The 18,123-nt window shown below is 43.1% G+C and overlaps 1 protein-coding gene across 9 annotated transcripts in view; it reads left to right on the top strand.

Annotated features, from left to right (window-relative positions):
• The window catches only part of CELF4 (CUGBP Elav-like family member 4), a 720,910-nt gene that overhangs the window by 619,350 nt on the left and 83,437 nt on the right, over positions 1–18,123 (top strand). For all 9 annotated transcript variants that reach the window (XM_027784805.2, XM_027784801.2, XM_027784803.2 and 6 more), the window contains exons 5-6: positions 832–911; positions 16,991–17,134. In XM_027784805.2, coding sequence (XP_027640606.2) covers positions 832–911; positions 16,991–17,134 — 224 coding nt within the window. The remainder of the gene's footprint in view (positions 1–831; positions 912–16,990; positions 17,135–18,123) is intronic.

Below are 18,123 nucleotides of genomic sequence, written 5' to 3'. Positions count from 1 at the left end.
TAGCACATATCCATAAATGTACCTTTATGCCCTAAAACCTTATGTAAGAGTTCAGTGTGAGATTCCTCATATGACAATGCAGGCTGGAGAAGTGCTGCATATGTTTCTGTAACGTCCAGAGGAGAGTCCTTATACAGGTGCTGGCTCTGCAGCTATGAAGGACTAAGATTCAGATTCTGGTGGTGGCAAGATGGTAAATCATACCATGTGGATCTCTCCCATCCCCACTTCTTCATCAGAAGCTGTCTCACACTTTGTCAGACCAAACCTGCTTGGAGCCAAGTCAAGCTCTAAGCAGTCTATCATGGAGCTGTACCAGACAGTGGTATGATAAGGTACCTTGTGGGCTTGGAGTAACCCGAATACTTTCTGTAACTTTGGCCTCTGGTTGCTTGTAACTAGTATGTGTGGCTTTCTGACAACTTCTATGTACTTCCTTACTGTTTCTCACAATCCCAGAGGGAGGAGCATTCAGCATTAAGTCTAATACAAATAAAATTAATTTTCATGCAATAAATTGTAAAATTGGGAAACACTTTACCGTGTGAAGCTGTGGAGGTCAAAACACAAGTGAATTCAAAATGTACTTGCTATGTTTGTGCCCATCATTGCCCATCACAAGCAGCGCAGGAATTCTGGATGCAGCTTTGACTTAAGAGGTCCTCAGGCTGCTGCTGACTGGACTTCAGAAAGGAACCAGAAGAACATTTGTTTGTTATACTTTCTCCACAACAATCTTTACTGGCCAGTTCTGAGGGTGGAGTACTTACCTAGATGGACATTCATGGTACCTGTGTAACCTTTCTTATATTCTTCTTTTTCCTCTTCCAGGGTGTGCATTTGTGAAATACTCTTCACATGCGGAGGCCCAAGCAGCCATCAATGCCTTGCATGGCAGCCAGACAATGCCGGTGAGTAGCTCTGTAACAAGGGCAAGTGAGGGCTGGTTTGGCCTTTGCTGCCCTGGGGCCGGATTGAGGAGGAGGGATGATTTGTCTATGCTCTGTGAACTCGTCTTCCAGGAAGGATGGATAACAGCTCAGGCATGCAGGGCCTTGGGTGTGCTTTGCTTATCAGTGGAAAGGACAGGAAGACACTGTCATTTCACACAGGCACAGAACCCCAAGGGGTGCTGTGTTCTTTCACTAGCAATTCTGATGACCTGAAAAAAAGACAGATGCCAAAAACATTGGGTTGACCTTACCATGAGTGTAAACTTCCAAGTTTCAGAGAGATGAATCAAGTAGAAACTTGTGCCAAAGGGCTTCTTTGTTTCCCTCCCCAAATAACTTTTTGCCAGCATTCAGCAGAGAGCAGCATGTTCACGTGATGGCACTAGAAGCACAGTGATGGACACCTCCCACTGCTATTACAAAAGTGCCTATCTAGGCATAAATGTGGTTCCCTATATCTAACTCTTGAAAGGCAGTCAGACCAACTACTGGATCTTCCAGGAAGCATTTCAGAGATCATTCCATTTGGACAAATACCTAGTAATATGGGGGTTTGAACCTGATAGTTCAGGAAAGTAGAAATGCAGATGTATTTTCTATGGAAAATTATATTTGTACACCATCACACAGACCCAGAGGGATGTAAGACATTCCACTGTCAGCAATGAAAGACAATCTGGTCCAACACGTTTTGGTTTATTATAATAGTATATTATTTTTATTACTAATTATTCACAGTGTAAATCATGAAAGGCAAAGGATCATGGCAACAACTTGGAAAGGATACAGGAAAGCTCATTAAAAAATATTTAGGACTGTAAAATCTCCTTTTCAATAAGATACTCTGATGTAAATTCATGAATTTATTAAAATAAGTTTAAAGTGGGCCTGGCAGATTGTATCTAGATCTTTGCAGGGACAAAAATGGAAAGTTCTTTACAGGGGAAAAGGTTTCTGGAAGTAGCAAATCATCAAGATCTCATTTCTGGAATCACATCTTACACAAATCAGTTTAAAAATGGTACATGTTTACCAGTGATACTACTGAAAAACTTCTCCTTAAAGATACGGGTGTCCATTTTTTGAAGTATTACAATACTTATAGGACCCTCTTCCTAAAAGTTTCCTTCTAACAATACCAGATGTTGGGCTTGATGCTGGCATCCCATGGTGAAATATGGGCATCTTTTCTCAAACAGGTTGAAGATGTACTTTTAATGACTATCTTTCAAACTTTGACCCAAAGCAATAGCGTCTATAAACTGACATCAGGAATTACAGTTCCATATTACCACAAAAAGGTGTATTAAAAATCAGTCCCTGTCCCCAAAATCTTGCAAACTCATGTGACAGAGGTGAGAGCAAGACAGGAAAAAAATAGACAAAACCCAAGGAGAGTTGAAGACTTTATCTAGACCTAGTATATCCAAAATACCCTTATCATTTCCCAGCCTTTTTCCTTCCTACTTTTGGCACACTTCAGATAAGTAAAAAAAATACTTATCTATTGACCACTTGGGAGTAGATTTCTGTTCCATCCCGCTGACATCAACTGAGCTTAGGATGTGCAAAACAATGAAGAACCGGCCATTTCATGGGTCAGTTTTTTATGGGACCATTTTTCCTGTTGACTTGTTTGACTCAAATACCTGTTATGGATATGTTCTTGAATAACCAGGTCTGAGCATCTGAAAAAGCATAACAATTTAACCCTCACTAGATGCAGATTCCAGGCTCAAAATCAAGTTTCCATGGCTTGACAAATTTCCATTAATTGACTGAACCTCAGCAGCCGTCCACATACCTACTCTTCGTTCACAGGAAAAGCAAGTAGAAAATTATTTTCATCCTCTTCATTATAAGTTAAGTTATATGGCATTGCCTTGTATCTCCCATGAGGTACAAGCGGGCACACAGGCAGTTACCACAGCCAAGTGGACTAGTGAGGGCCTGCGGAGTGACCGCCACTTGGTCAAGACATGGAACACAGTGCTTTTCCCACAGGGCCTCAAAATTTCTAAGGCGCTTTCAATGGGATGGGCCAAACCCTGCAGGTGATCTCTGTTCCTATTGTCATTCTCATGGTGCTTCAGGGTGTGCAGCTTCTTAAGGGCTTGGATGTTCACAGAGAAATGCAGCCACCTCGTGGTGAGATGGCGACGCAGCCCTCGTCCTTGGAAAGGAGGGGTGCACTGCTGCCATCTTCCTTCAGCCCCCCCTCCCATTTCTCTCGCCATTAGGACTGGCCTCATTTGTCTGGCTTTGATGCCAACTCAAAGTTGTTCCTGTGGTTCAGCCAATTTAAACATCTCTTGCCTTGTCCTCGTGTACTACCAATGGGGCATCCATCATCATTCTTGTCAGGTCTCGAGCCGTTCGTTCCTGCGGCAGACTCCTGTTTCTCCACAGCTGTCAGGATTATTGCTCTACTGTGACTTCCTGTTCACACAACATATGTTGCCTAATAGTTTCAAAAGGCAACTTTCTTTTATGAAAGTTTTTTTTTGTTGTTGTTGGTTTTGGTTTTTGTTTTTTTTTTCTTTTATTAACCTTTCCTTGGACAGGTGCCTGACCGCCATTTGTCAGAAGCCCACTTCTCTGTGCAAGGCACTTGTTTCTCCTAAGGGCCCACTGAACAGGCCCACAGCTTTCCAATTTTCACACAATAAATTCCTTTTAGAAATGACTTTCCCATAATCCCTTACTTTTGAGCAGGCCCAAAGTTCCTTCTGTATCTACCTGCCAAGAGAGCTTTCTAAGGTCTTTTAAAATCATGTTGCCTATCAGCTCATCAGGTTTACACTAGTGTTTTACTTGACCTCTGTGTCCTTCTTTATGAGAGCTCATAACTGTCATGTACTTTTGCAGGCATTTATAATATATTTCTAACAATTATATGCCCCGTACTTCTAGCTCTGGTTACTCTGTCCCCTCCTGTATCTATTCCCCATCCAAATGGAGACCTAAATAGGTCTCTTCATGTGATTCTCTTTGTTTCATCCAAGTCTTGTCCCTGGCAGCCTTATCCACCAACACAAATTCAGCTACTATTTCTATAGCGACAGCTTGTAGATCTAATTTCTCTGTTGCAGGACTGACTCCTGTCAAAACTAAAATCTTGGCCTGTCTTTCCAGCATCTCGTAGTGGATGTCTAGCTTGAACTTTTCCTCCCAAACCCTGTCTTCTCTCTCCTCCGCCTCCATTCTCAATCACTGTGGACAACATTATCATCCTACCTGTCAGTCATACTCCTACCTAGGCATCATCTTCAGCTTGGTTTTCTCCTTCTCTCCCATGTCTTCATATCCCAGTGACAGCCAAATATTGAAAAGTTGTTTTGCACAACACATCTAACACATCTAAGATACGGGCTTGTCCACCCACCTACACAGAATAAACTGTCCTCTGTGCTTCATTATACATGCCTAAATTGCAGCAGCTTCTGCCCTTACCTAGAAAGTACACAGGGTTAAAACCTGTACTGCTGTTGCACCTTTTTCACCACCTCACTCACTGTGGAACCTCAGAATTCATTTTGTTATGAATTAACTTCTGGAAGGGGTAGAACAGTACTGCTACCTACATTTTCTGCATAGAGGTGAGAAGTGAAGAGAGTGATTCATTTGATCTGGCTTTAACAGTCTAAAAGTTTGTAATCTAATCTAAACATCCTCTAGGATTCCTATAGAATGGAGAGAGGGAGACATTTCTAGAGAATTGTACATTCTTCCCTTTATGTATCTGTGCTGGGATGGACTAAATCACTTTCTGGGTGTGCCTGTCCCTTTCATTAATTTTAATGGAGATCTCTATAAGGGCATTAGAGTGAATACCTGAGATGGGACTCGGCTCACCTAATTTGAGACATCCAGAGGCTAAGAAACTATGTCTGAGGTTGTCATCTAAGTGTTTGTCATCTAAGTTTCTATTACAATCAATAAAGAGAAATAGATATCTATGGAGGAACTCTATTTTACAGAAATAGATTTTGAAACCTGTCAAACCAAAACCCAAAGAGAAGTGTGCTTTTTAGTTAATTTTAGGTGTCGGATTCCTATGGTCTGTCAGTTCTGAAACAGTGATTCTTCATCCAAAGTGTAACTTAGAATGAAAAAGGACCCATACTGCTTAAAAACAAAAGCTGAAAACACTTACTTCCTGCAGACGTCTCAGAGTCTACAACTGCCTTTGCTCACCAGAAATATACCCCTGCCACCTTGAAATCCTTCTGCTGTACTCGTCACTGCCACAGTAATCTAGTAATCTTGCCAGAGCTGAAGATCTAGGGTGACTCTATACCAGCTGACATTAGCCGCCTACAAGTCAGATATTAAAGCTGTTCACTTGGCTTCTTGTCTGATGGCGATTCCTCCCACGTAGCTCAGACATGTGGTTTATCATTGCCTCCCTGGAGCCGTGGAGGCATCTGCCTCCCCGCTGAGTGTGCAAGGAGCTGCACTGAGTGTGCAGCTTAAAGGGGGCTTCATGTCCACTGCAAGGGGAGCTGAATCCTGTTCTGGGTGTTTGCTGCCCAACTGAAGCAATTTGGAATTTGGAAACCAGGCATCCCACACCTGAGTCCTTTGACTCCTGATCCATTAGGTGTACTGTGAACTTGCCTAACACTAATTGTTAGCACTACATTCATTCTATATCTTACTTTAATTAATGAAATTTAAGGCCATTAAGACCTCCAAAATCCCGTAAGGTGGCTTCCTCCAACACACAGGCCAAGCCCTTTTTTGGTTTTACCGTAGGAGTCTACAGCTGCTTGGTCAAACCACAGCATTTCTTCTGCATCTAGGCAATAGCATCACAAGTCTATCCATGCCTGGCTGAACATCTTCCATGAAAACTGCCTTTCTGATGGAATCCTTGGTTTTTTGAAAAGAAAGGAAAATGTGAGACTTGGATACATGCACTAAACAGATGTCTGCCTTTCAGAGAAATATTCAACTTGGTTGAACTTAAAAAAAATAATACTGCAACCAAAAACTTTGTTAACTTGAGAGTTTTCATTTCAACATTTTTTTGTGCGGCTCTTATCACTACAAATGAGAAAAACAACTTCAGATCTCTGTTTAGGACCCACCTATATAAAATTACACAATTATTGCTCAGTGTTCTTAGGCAATAGACCGATTAGATCTCTAATTGTTGTATTTAATATATTTTCTATTAATCAAGAAAACATGAATGACATAACATCTTGAACAAGGTTGACTTTCAGCCTCCACCTACCACATCCTTCGGAAGTCACCCATAGCACTGAAATTCCCAGCCAAAAACAATTAATAGTCAGATGAAGGGATTGTCTTCTTGCCTTATAAATTGTACTATCTACTCTTTCATACCGTAAGGGATTTTTGCCATTAATTAAGCTGAAAGAATTTTTCACCTGTTTAGCTTACCAAATGAGAGTAACTTAAATATAAGATTGTCAAAAATTGCCCCAAGAAACACAAGTGATTGCCAGTACATCGTGTGTAGTGGCCCTTGTTCAAACTAATAGCAAATGGGTCACTGGTTCTCATGTTCCTGGCTTTGGATGCTCAGGCACCCCACCAAGAAACCAACCCCGGCTCACACTTATGACTGCTGTTATTATTGCTGTGCATTCCTACAGCGCAGTTACGACTTTGCAAAGCACTGTGAAGTTGCCTTCAGACACAGTCCTATTACAGAAACTGGCCAAGCAGCTGTCCTCATCCCCTGTCAATGCAGCAGAGGAATATTTAGGTGAATTAGGAATGGAAGGGGAAGCAGTGAGAGTCTGCAGAAGGAGCTCTGAGCAGGTGGAGGAAATATGGAAAATAGACCTTTGTGGGCATGATGAAGTTGTAGCCCGGGTGCCTCGCTCACAGAGCAGCGGGGAAGCGGCTGTTATTATGCGTGCACACTGGCACCAAAGTGCTGAGTCGGCAGAAACTCCCTGGAAGGAGCAGTGTGGCGGCTCCGGTGAGTGGGGGGCCACAATGCCATAGATCAGCTGAGGTATTTTTAACAATTATTTTGATATAAACAGCTCTGAACTTGAGGAGCTCCATGTAAATGGGAAGCAGTGGGGCTTGTAATTAGATTTGTGTACACTTTCATAAATTGCTGGGAAACATCAAAGCCGTGATAGAAGGCTGTGGTACACTTTATTTCCTTCTTCTGTTCTTCCGTTAATTGAATGGTTGATGTGTGGATAGGAAGTGTTGGCTTCACGGAGTACTATTTACAGACCCGCTGACAGCTGCACTGTGAAAATTAACAGGAACAGAGCAGCCTCTGTCACAGCTCTTCCCATGAGGGACTTGCTTCAAATTGGATCATTTCTTTCATAGGAGAAACTTCCCTCATCTCTCCTCCCTTCTTCGCAAACACGCACACACATCCAGCTGCACACTCCCTTTCTCCCTTCAGGCTCATAGCAGCCGTTAGTGCTTGGAAAGAGAGTTTATCATTTCCACAAAGTTGGGGGAGTTCGGCTGCAGTTCAGCCAGACGCATCTTCAGGAAGTCAACCAAATCTGTGAGCCAGGTGTGTGGAGCCACAGCCTGGTGTTTGCACGTCTCACCTCAACAGGAACACACTTCTTCACCCTCTCCAGAAATTCTAGCATGTTTCCTCTGAGACTGCTGCTGCTGGAAATATGGTTATTGTTGATCTTACATGGAATTGCTGCTGTGTGCTAAGCACTGTATAAACCTCTTACAGGAAAGCTCCCACAATCAGCAGCTTACCAACTAAAGGTCAGGGTTGACCTGGCTGAATTACATCAAAGTGTTCATCAAAGTATAAAATCTTGGGGTCATCTGTAGTCTTGCCATCTACACATCTCTTACAGTTGATGGAGAGAGACTAGCTCCTTAGAGAGACATCCGTCTGTCTTAAGTAATTGATGGTTTGGAATAGATACCCCAAAATGGCTGCAGTTAGCTCATCCGACTGTCTCTCTAAGGGACAAGACACAAAAGATAAGCAAAAGAAGCGACGATACAATGTCTGGGAATTAACTGGTATTATACACAATTAATCAATCTATTTAGCAATTTTGTAGCCAAAGCCACAGCAATTCTTCTTCCTGGTCCCAACAGAAAAGTAATAACCAGTGAATACTTGAGCATCTAAATCTTCATATGTACTTAAATCTGGAAAACGCAGAATTAAGAAGGTCAAACTTTAAGCCATCAGTCCACCACCTCACTTCCCAAGGGCATCTTCAAAATATTCAGGTAACACAAACAGAACCTTAGATAAACCGATAATACAAATAGATAACAATTAAACAGATCATGATTCAGAATAGCAATTAACCAACAAAATTTACTCTCATTGAGATTCCAGCGTGGACTCAGGTTCTCAGTTAATAAAAGCTGCCTTGTGACAGTCAGTAGAGAGACAGAGAGTCACTGATCCCCTCAGGCTGTCAGGGTAAATAGGAAACTGAAAAGTCATTAGACTTTCGTTTTACAGGAACACAGAAACATAAAGGGGGGTTTTTCAAAGGTAATTCCAGGTGAAAGTTGATGAAAGTCCAGCATCTAAGTGCCCTTCATGCCTTGCAGCTGAACTTGCCTTAAAGTTACTTGCCCAAAGTCACAAAGTCTAGGGCAGAGAAGAGTATCATCAGTGTAAGTCCATCTGCTCAAATTAACGCAGAAGGTTGAGGCCTCGTTGATGTTGGAGAATCTGATGGAAGAGAATGGAGACGCCAACTCAGACCCATTTTTCTTCTCTTCAGTATGGATCTGCTGCTCTCTAAAGAACATACACTCCATGCAAAGTCTTCGTGTAACAGACAGACTGCTTGTTTAACTCAGGGCAAGGTACAGCACACCCATTCCTTCTATTAAAAAACAATAATACATTAGGAACCCATTCATAAGTCACCAGCAGCAGGCCTGGCCTTCCTTCCAGTAATGAATGATTTTTCTGAATATGCTGCCTGAACGCCATTTATAAAGTCATGTGTTCTCCTTTGGGATGAAAGAAGCAATGGATGTGTAATAACTAGGCGTTAATTTGCAGACATTTCTTCCGTTAGAATCAAATAGCTCTCAGCAGCTCAGCCTCACTTCCCTTTGGGCAGCGGTTTCTGGCTGGAGGCGAACTAAGCTTCATAGACCATCCCACCCCACTGCTGCCACCAAGACAGCTGATTCTACAACCTCTGGGCCAGCAGTTTCCCAATGTTACCATAATTTCCCTTAATTCTTTCTACAAAAAATAAAATCATAAGACCATGCTTCTGCCTCTCCCCTTGTCCCATAAATGAACTAATAAATCACATGTTTCTGGGTCCCAGAATAGAAATCCAGGCAGTCCAGCTGCCTGACAGGGCTATGAATCATACTGGCACCAAAGACAGCCTTTACGTCTCATGTCACATCTCTGTAGCCATACAGGCATCCTACAGGACAAGGGAGAGACCCATGGGATGTGACAGGCTTCACTCACTGTGTTCTCCAGGCTTCCTTGCTCCCTCCAAACTGCAGCGTTCATTGGCCCCAAACGGGATAAGAGGGACAAGTGCTCATGAGCTGCATAGCCTTGCTCTAGACATTTCATTGGCACCATAATAACTGTCTATGGATCCAAGAGGAGCTGGGGACTAAATCAACAGATGTGGAGGCAGCTGGGGGAAAGTGGGAGCTGGACCGTGCCACCACCAAGCATTGCCCAAGTCCTGGTGCCAGCAGCAGCCCCTGTGAGGCTCACGGCACTCAGCGGTTCTATTGTCTGGATGAGATTAGGTCTTGCAGGGGCTAAAATAACTCACAAGCACTGACCTTTCTGGAATATCAGAGTCATTGGTAAGCCTGCGGTCTGGGAGGCATAAAATGCTCCCTGCCTGGCAGAGGTGTTCCCAGCCTACTGGAGGGAACTCCACTGGGCTTCACCACCTTCGTTTAATAAGGATGTGCTCTTCCCACCACAGAGAGGAATGAAGATGTCAGTATTAGGTCTTTACCTCTTTGCTTGCTTTGGCGGATTTCTTTCTCCCCCTCTGTTCCCTTCCTCTTTCTTTTGCTCCAAATCTCGTTTACATCAGTAGGATCTTCTTGATTTCAGTGGGCTCTGGATCAACATTAAATCACTCTTGATGCTTCTGCTTGTTTTCCTTTAATTCACTCCTTCCCAACCATGGTTAGGTGGGCGGTCTGGATTGATAACACACATTGTTTTAAGAACAGAAAGTCTTTAGTAACTGGTAGATTGCCATCCCTATCAAAGCATAGCTGGCATTAAGTCATTCAGTAGCTATTACCCAAATGCGTTTTGCAAAGATCAAAATGAATTTTTAAAGGCCAAGGTGTATTTAGATCAAAACTATAACTTTCAGATAAGTCCCTCAACAGATGTCTGCACAAATTCAAAAATGTGAAGCATTCTACCAGACACCAATGTCTTTGCCTCAGATGTCTGCTGGCAAGTGAAATCAGGTAGGGGAATATGCCTGACTTCCCATCCCAAAGGTCTGTGTGGGTACTCACAGGAACAGTGGTTGTGAAGTCTCTCCCAGCAACAAGGAGACACGTTTCAGTCTTGGTGGGGTGGAATGCAGTAAGGGCAGATCCTTCAGCATAAATCAACTTTTTATTCCGCCAAAACCAGCAGAGCTTCTCTGAGTTTACACTGTCTCATAGTTTCAGTTGACCATGTCTTTCACCATACGAAAGCATGGGTGATACCTCCCTGCGAACACAATCCTGTATCAGTTAATGACCCTATGGATGTACAGTGCTTGGAGATCTTCAGTTTAAATATGATGCAAAAATGCAAATACTTCTTACTGTCCCATCAAGCAATATGCTTTACACCATGACAGCCTAGATTTATACAGCACGACATTGATCTGGGATGCCCAGTCACGTGCAGTGTATTTGTAACTCAGTGTGACTAAAACGTTCCTTTATGTCACGTGCACAGTTGTAATGGAGCTGCCCAGCTTGCCAGACATTCCTCAACATCTGTTTCTTTCCAGGTCATCTTAGGCTGTTCATGTCTTCATCCTGAATTGCCAAGGGAGAGTGGGGCTCATGTAAGCAGAGTCCCAAAGCATCAGGGCCTCCATACCTGGCTGTGATGCTCCCTCGCTTTCACAATAGACAATTCACTTCATGGCTCTGGAGTTATTCCACTTAATCTTTATTTTCATCCTTGCCTAGGATAATGGAGAGATCATTCAGATACTAGCTTTCATGGGGTTCTATGCTGCAGCTACCAAACATTTTCTTAATAAGTAATAATAATTTATTTAAAAATTACATCATTTGTTGCTGTAAGAATATTTTCAGGGGAAGTGTATTTTTAGTAAAGACAGAATTAAATACACCTTATCTTGCAAGCCATGTTACTCTCATTGGGAAAGGGAAACCTATAACGATTTCTTTTGAATTCTGGATTTTAAGTTTTTCTTCAAATAGACAAAAAAGAATTATTTATTGCTTCGTATTCCTAAATAGCGGGTAAGAATTTCCAGTCTATCAGTATAACAACACTTTCCACTTCATAATGCATTAAGGAAGGCGAATGATTCTGTGAGGACTTTTATCATCCATAGACTGAGCTGAAAAACACAGAGCTGCTTGAAGAGTTCTGCTTTGAAGTTCAGGTTTTTTGGATATCTGGCTTTGATTTGAGGGGCATACTAATATCCAGGTTATTTATCGAGTTCTTTCTAATTAGAATTGGGTACAGTGCCACCAGGAGTCAAAGATTCTGTTGCCCCGTGGAAAGCAATAACTTCAGCTCAGAGAGACACCTGCTAAGTAGTGTACGGGCAAGTAAAACCTAAATCAAGCTTCCACTCCAAATAAATTACAGCTCCGGAGACCTGTGAAGGGAAGTACCTGCAGCAACTCTCTACTTAGGCACTGCGTGAAGAATCCCCTCTACTGAAGGAGCAGCATTATCAAAGGGTCTGTCACTCCAGCCCTGGATGAATGCCTCCCTTCCCCACTCCGTCTCTGTCACTCTCATCTCAAGTGTGTCTAAACCACCTCTCAGGACTGTACAGTGGAAATAGCTCCTAGTGACTGCCGTCCTACTCATCTTTCAGATGAGACATGAAATTGAAGCCCTGAGTACAGGAAAAAATAGCATATTTCACAAGAGGAGAGGGATGTTAGTCTTGGTCTTCTGGCCATCTTCCAGCATGGGTAATTACATTTCTACCTAGCTAAAATTCCCTCTGCTCTACAGCTTTAATTGGACAGTAGTTTCTTTTTCACTTGTCTGAAATCCATGTTGGGGTCAAAGCCCCACTGGCTAATTCAGCAGCCCTATTTTCCATAGAGCTACACAAGCATTTTAAAAAACTAAATATCTGGCTTTGCTTTCAAACTTAGAAAGCATCATACCAAACAGCCTGATCTGACAGATCCCAAGGCAAAGAAGTACTCCTTTGGCTTTCAGGCCCTAACATCAAGGATCCTTGTGTGGAAACACTACCCTAAATGGCTTGCTGAAGCCTTGTGAAGCATATGTGGTGACACGTAGGAAGGTAGTCTGATCACCCAGATGAGAAGTATCCAGCAGCACCTATTCATTTAAGCATTTTAGCTGGTGTGCACGGCTGACATTTTGGAAGATACTTAATAGGATCTGCATATTCAGATCTCTAATACTCAAGAGCTTTAGTCACTGGAATTTAATGTAACAAGCTTTTTTTTCCCAATATTTTTGGCCCAGAACTTTTAACTGGCTCTGTCTGTGCTAGCCGAGACATAAAAGTTGACCTGTATGAGATAGACACCCTTGCAGTAAAGTATTTGCATATGTTTACTTCCAAAAGGACATTCACTAAGTTTAAAGTGAAACATGATTTAATGGCTTTGACAAATTAGGCCCAGATTCATCAGTTCTGCAAGAAAAAGATGTCTAACCATCTGTAGAGACTGGTAATGTACTGAGTCAGAGCAGACTTATAGGGCTGACAGGAAAAGAAAATTCAGACATATATTCTACAAGGAAACAGCTTCACAAAACTTTTCCTATGAATATTGTTATAGGGAGAAGCAGCTTTCCCTGATGATGCGCCAGCATTATTTGGTCTCCTGAAAAGGTTTTGCTTAATTTGTGTATACACTCCATTTGGAAGGCCATAACTAATGGGAAACAGTCCCAACAACCAGGCAAAAGATTTGTTTTCCTTTGCCTTTAAATGAAATATCAATGGATGGCTGTTTTATTTTTAGTTGAATATGAAATTTCACAAGCAACCTGTCAGGCTCCTGTTTTCAAGAATGACTTTATTTCACACGTCAAGACAGGCTGGGAAATTAGTTTTTCCCGCAGAGGATTCTGATTAGGGATTACAAAGTGAGTGTGGTGCAAAGCGATTTTTCCTCCATCTTTTCCTGCACCCCGCCAGCCTCGAGAGCATTTGACTCTGCTGACTAAGGGGAGCAATTCATTACTGTGCATGGGAGGGGGATGGGAAGCAAGGTAGTCATATTAAGTAGACTTGCTGGCCCAAGAGAGAATAAGGAAAGCATAATAATACTTAGCCCTTACAGTATCCTTTTCATCAGTAGATATCAAAGCACTTGAAAAAAGAGGTTGATTTGATAGGAAAGGAGATAAATGCCAATTCCAAGTAGCCTATTGCAGAAGCACCAGCAGGAATGCTCACTTTCACGGTAGTCTTTTTTGATTGTGGATCTGCAGGGTAGAGAAAGAAACAGGTCCTTCCCTCAGTAAAATGCCGAATTAACACAGAGATCTCAAAGTACATGTCAAACATTATTGACTTACCCACTGTAACTCTCTTGGGGGCTGGCAAACTATGAGGTCCAGTCCAACAACAGGAGAAAGCAGGAAGAGGATTATGTATTACTAATAAATGATCGAGCAGACAGGACCTATTGCCTTTGTCAGCAGACAACAGTTGATTTATGCCACAGTTTAACTTCTTGCGGAAGCAATAAATAGCCCAAGTGAAGGGCTCTGCAGTTTTTACTGTGTGGAATATCTGGCCCATTCTGGGGCATTTCTAACATCCAGTGGATTAGTAGGAGTACTGGACTAGAAAGTAGTCTTGTTCTAATTGTAGATGAACAGCACTGTTTCGCTCCTCCAGTAAAAATCCTGGACTGGGTGATCTGATAGAGTTTACTGCCTGATTTCCTTGGGCCACATGAAAGGGTTGCACATGAGGAACAACATACAAAAAGCATCAATCCCAAGGTCAATCTTCATATTCAAGAGCAATGCAGCATCCCTACTGGCTAGAAATTTTTAACCACTTACAAGTGCATCTCATTGCAGAGCACTCTTAAAAGGCCCTCCTTTTTCTCCTCTTTCTTTGTAGTGTGTGCTCTAACTTGCTTCTGTTTGCCAGTGGCCTTTCTGCCCTGTGTATATGATAGGGATGTTCAAAGAGGCCTGAAGTCCTGCTGCGACAGGCAACCCAGAAAAACATCTCATAAGAGGCAGCCTTAGATCCTATTGGGTCAAACAGCTGCTGTGCAGTCACTATGACTCACATCAAGAGGGAAGAACACTCCAGGGGCAAGAACTTCATGTGGAGGTTACCCATGTTTTCATGATGCCATCTACAATAATAGCTTGGTTTTCAACAGTGTGAGGCATCAGCAGTTTCCTGAGGCAGTTCTCTGGCCTTAAGACTCCCAGGGTAAACAGAGATAGAAAGAAAGGGGGAAGGAAAAAGACACCAACTTATTTACAGCTCTTTGTCTTGTTAACTAGAGCAGGTCACATCTTCAAAACCCATTTCAGAGATGAATACCCATTCACCTTACTCAGTTTCAAAATCCTCCATGTGCTGCAGCCTCTGGTCTGCAAATCACAGCTGCAGCTCTGAACAGCCCAGTCTGCTGTGGACCAGTGCCTCCCTCTAACACAGCTGTAAATAGGTTGAAATCATTAGATTCAGGTTACCAAACAGTCTCTTGGATCAGGGTTAATTAAATGAGTGTTGAAATCTAATTAAGGACTGGTCCAGGTGATAATTAGCAGGAAATGTATGCATTAAAATATTCATTTGTCGATGAGCTGCAATTAAGAGTGTGATTTGGGAAAGGATCAATAACCTTATCATGTGATTTAAAAAAATTAAAAGTCAGTCAGCCTTGATCAGAAATGCAGGGGAATTTTGGCTAGGTGTTTTTTTACTTCCACCCCCACCCCCCCCCCCCCCACACACACACCCCCGGCAACCCCGCCACGCTTTCTATTTTACTCTTGTAATAACTTCTGAAGACTGCTCTCCACCCTTGAACAGAGCATTCATCTCTCCATCCCATTGTTTTCCTGAAGCACTTCTTTCAAACCCTTGCTCTTCACCACATTGTTTGAGTGGGTTATAGATTTATTAAAGACAGACTAACGGGTCAAAAAGACAGATTCTTTGCCAATGAAAATCACTTCCTCCCAGAACAGACTGCTAATCCCGAGGAACGTCGCTTATTGTGTGGCCTTAGATTATTTAATTATTTTAGCAAGTTAATTCCTCAAGTCTTTATTTGTAACTGAGGATCTGGAGAGGTTATTGAATATGCATAGCTTGGACTTACATATAAGTACACTCACAGCTATGGTTTACTACTTTATTCCCAATTTGTAGCAGAGCAACTCTGTTTCCACTGAGACTTGATTTTTTCTTGTTCCAGGACACAGGGGTGTGTGTAAGCCAGTTAAACACTTCCCCTGTGCAATCCCAGACAAGCCCACCTCTGCTAGGAAAATGAGGGCCCTGCAACAGCCCAGCACCTCTGGCATGGAGCTTGACTTCCTCTGCTGCCACGGCCAGAGGTTTAGCTGGCAATTTCCCCACTGAATGTATTTCCATCAGCAAATACCAGTGTGTCAAAAGGGAAGTGTACCATAGGAGTGTGGTGCTTTCAGCTGCTCTTTGTCAGTCTCCTGGCAGCTCACCTGCCCATCTCCCCAGGCTTGGTGGCAGCCCAGCTTCCAAGGCAACTGTCTGCCTGCTGTTGGGGCTAGTGCCAGATCCCCCCTCCCCAACACCCCACTTCCCCTGGGGACACCACGCTGCGGGGAATCAACTAACACATCAAGTCAGGACATCCTTGGAGCCAGCCAGACAAAAAAATTATCAGTGCCTTCCTTCCTAAGCAGATCTATTTCTTCCCATCTCTGTTTCATATCAGAAATTTAAGAATCGCAGTTGATGACCTTTCACTCATCTCATTTTGGGGAGGAGAAGGATTTCTTTCATTCCCAAAAGCTCTACATTTTTCACAGACTTCTGCAGCCAGCTCTAATGATCATCAGTAGGTCTGCACCAGTGTTGACAGGAGACATAACCCAAACATTTTAAAGCTTTCCTGGAAAAGCTTAGCTTTAAATGTGGGGTCTTTTGTGGTAGCCTCTGTTTCCTACTGTTCATGGAGCGGAAAACCAGGTCCATCAGGTACGATTTTTGCTCCGCTAGTTTAACAGTGCTGACGAGATGCTGCTTTGTGGTGAGACATACACTCTGTTCAGCATACTGAATCCTGTCTCCAAGACTGGGCACAAATTTCTCACTGGACGCGGATTTCTAATCGGGGGTTACAAGACATGGCAGTGTGAAAGTGTGATCCAGCTCAAGGGTTCTGGCACGTGCAGAGCTAACACATTCTGCCAGAATCAGTTAAATCCTACCACATTCATCCAGCAAAACTCCAACATTTTGCTGCACTGAGTCCAGATCTTTGTCCTCTGATGAGGCCAGCCTGCTGGGCCAGAAGGTTTTGAAGGTTTTCTGTTTATGCTGAAAGAATAAAGCAACAGCTTTTGCCGCAAGAGCATTAATGGGAGCCTGGAAGTTTGAATTTTGGAGGAAACTAAGAACCAGGCTGCTGGCCTCAATCATTCACCCCCAGGGTCCTTTAGTTCTTTCCTGATGCTCTCAGCCTCTTGCAAAGGTATAATTTCAAAAGGTCTGAGAGGTTGCATGGAAAAAATCAGCACCAACTGGATCCCGTGTTACAAATCTGTGTTGGATGTATGGATTGCATGAGCCAATGTGTATTGGGCTAATTCCCGTGTGTATCTCCTTTTGTTTCCTGTCATGCAGGGAGCCTCTTCAAGCCTGGTGGTGAAGTTTGCAGATACAGACAAGGAGCGTACAATGAGACGCATGCAGCAAATGGCAGGACAAATGGGCATGTTCAACCCCATGGCCATCCAGTTTGGAGCATATGGCGCCTATGCACAGGCAGTAAGTATAGACACTGGCTCTATGCATGTTCATGGCAACGGGAATAGCACCTAGAAGTCCACAAAAGCACACGTGAGCAGAGGAACAGCTGAACAAAGGAAGAACCAGTGATTTCTCCATTAAACTAATTACATCATGGGAGCAAACTAAGTCACGCCACCCAGGGTAGACAAGGGCATCTGCCAGGCAAGTCGAAGAGGTACAATAGCCAATTCTAGCAGTAACCACACTGTGATCGTGTGTGCACACATGCAAGACACTTCCTACAGGGTCTAAACCATTGCTGTCAAATCCAATCACAGCTAGCCTTTAAGGATTTGGATAAAATAGGCCTGAATTCATCTTATCCTGCTTCTCTGCCCCATGTCAGCATCATCTGGTGCCAAAGAAGGTTTGTGAGGGTACAAACACCTTTCTGGCCCTCCTCTGCTACAAGGACACACAGACTCAGCTGAAAGGGGGAGATGGCTCTGCTGCACCACACATCATTGTGGGTACCTTTGGAGTAACCACAAGATAAATGGCAGCTGTTGACATAGGTGCTTTTAGAGTCATGAAAGCATGCTAGAGTATATCAAAATGGACAAGCAGACATATGCACACATACAGTCCTGGTTTCCCAAAACAATGTGATTTAAACACACTGGGAAAACGCACCAGCTATTTAAGGCAATGTTGCACTGTTTAACTTCAGGTGTCCTACTTACATACCAGACTTGGACCCTGAGCCCCTGAGAAAATGTGGCTATACAGAGAGCTGGGTTCTTGATGAAGAACCCTGGAATGGATGCCTCTGGCATAACTACCTTTCCTTAGGCTGCAATTAACAAGGGACCTGCAAGACAAGATCCAGTTTAGGTAACTTGGTCTCCGCCAGGTATTTCAGAGGAAGGTAGAGGTGATCCCTGCAGCAGGCAGACACAATACTGCCAGGTGACTTTGGCTGCCTTCTCTGGAGCAGATTTGCAGACAGTGACAGTGCATCTATG

The sequence above is a fragment of the Falco peregrinus genome, chromosome Z, assembly GCF_023634155.1.
Source record: "Falco peregrinus isolate bFalPer1 chromosome Z, bFalPer1.pri, whole genome shotgun sequence".
Classification (NCBI taxonomy): domain Eukaryota; kingdom Metazoa; phylum Chordata; class Aves; order Falconiformes; family Falconidae; genus Falco; species Falco peregrinus.
Note: the sequence above shows the minus strand (reverse complement) of the source record. Positions and strands in the feature narration are given on the sequence as shown.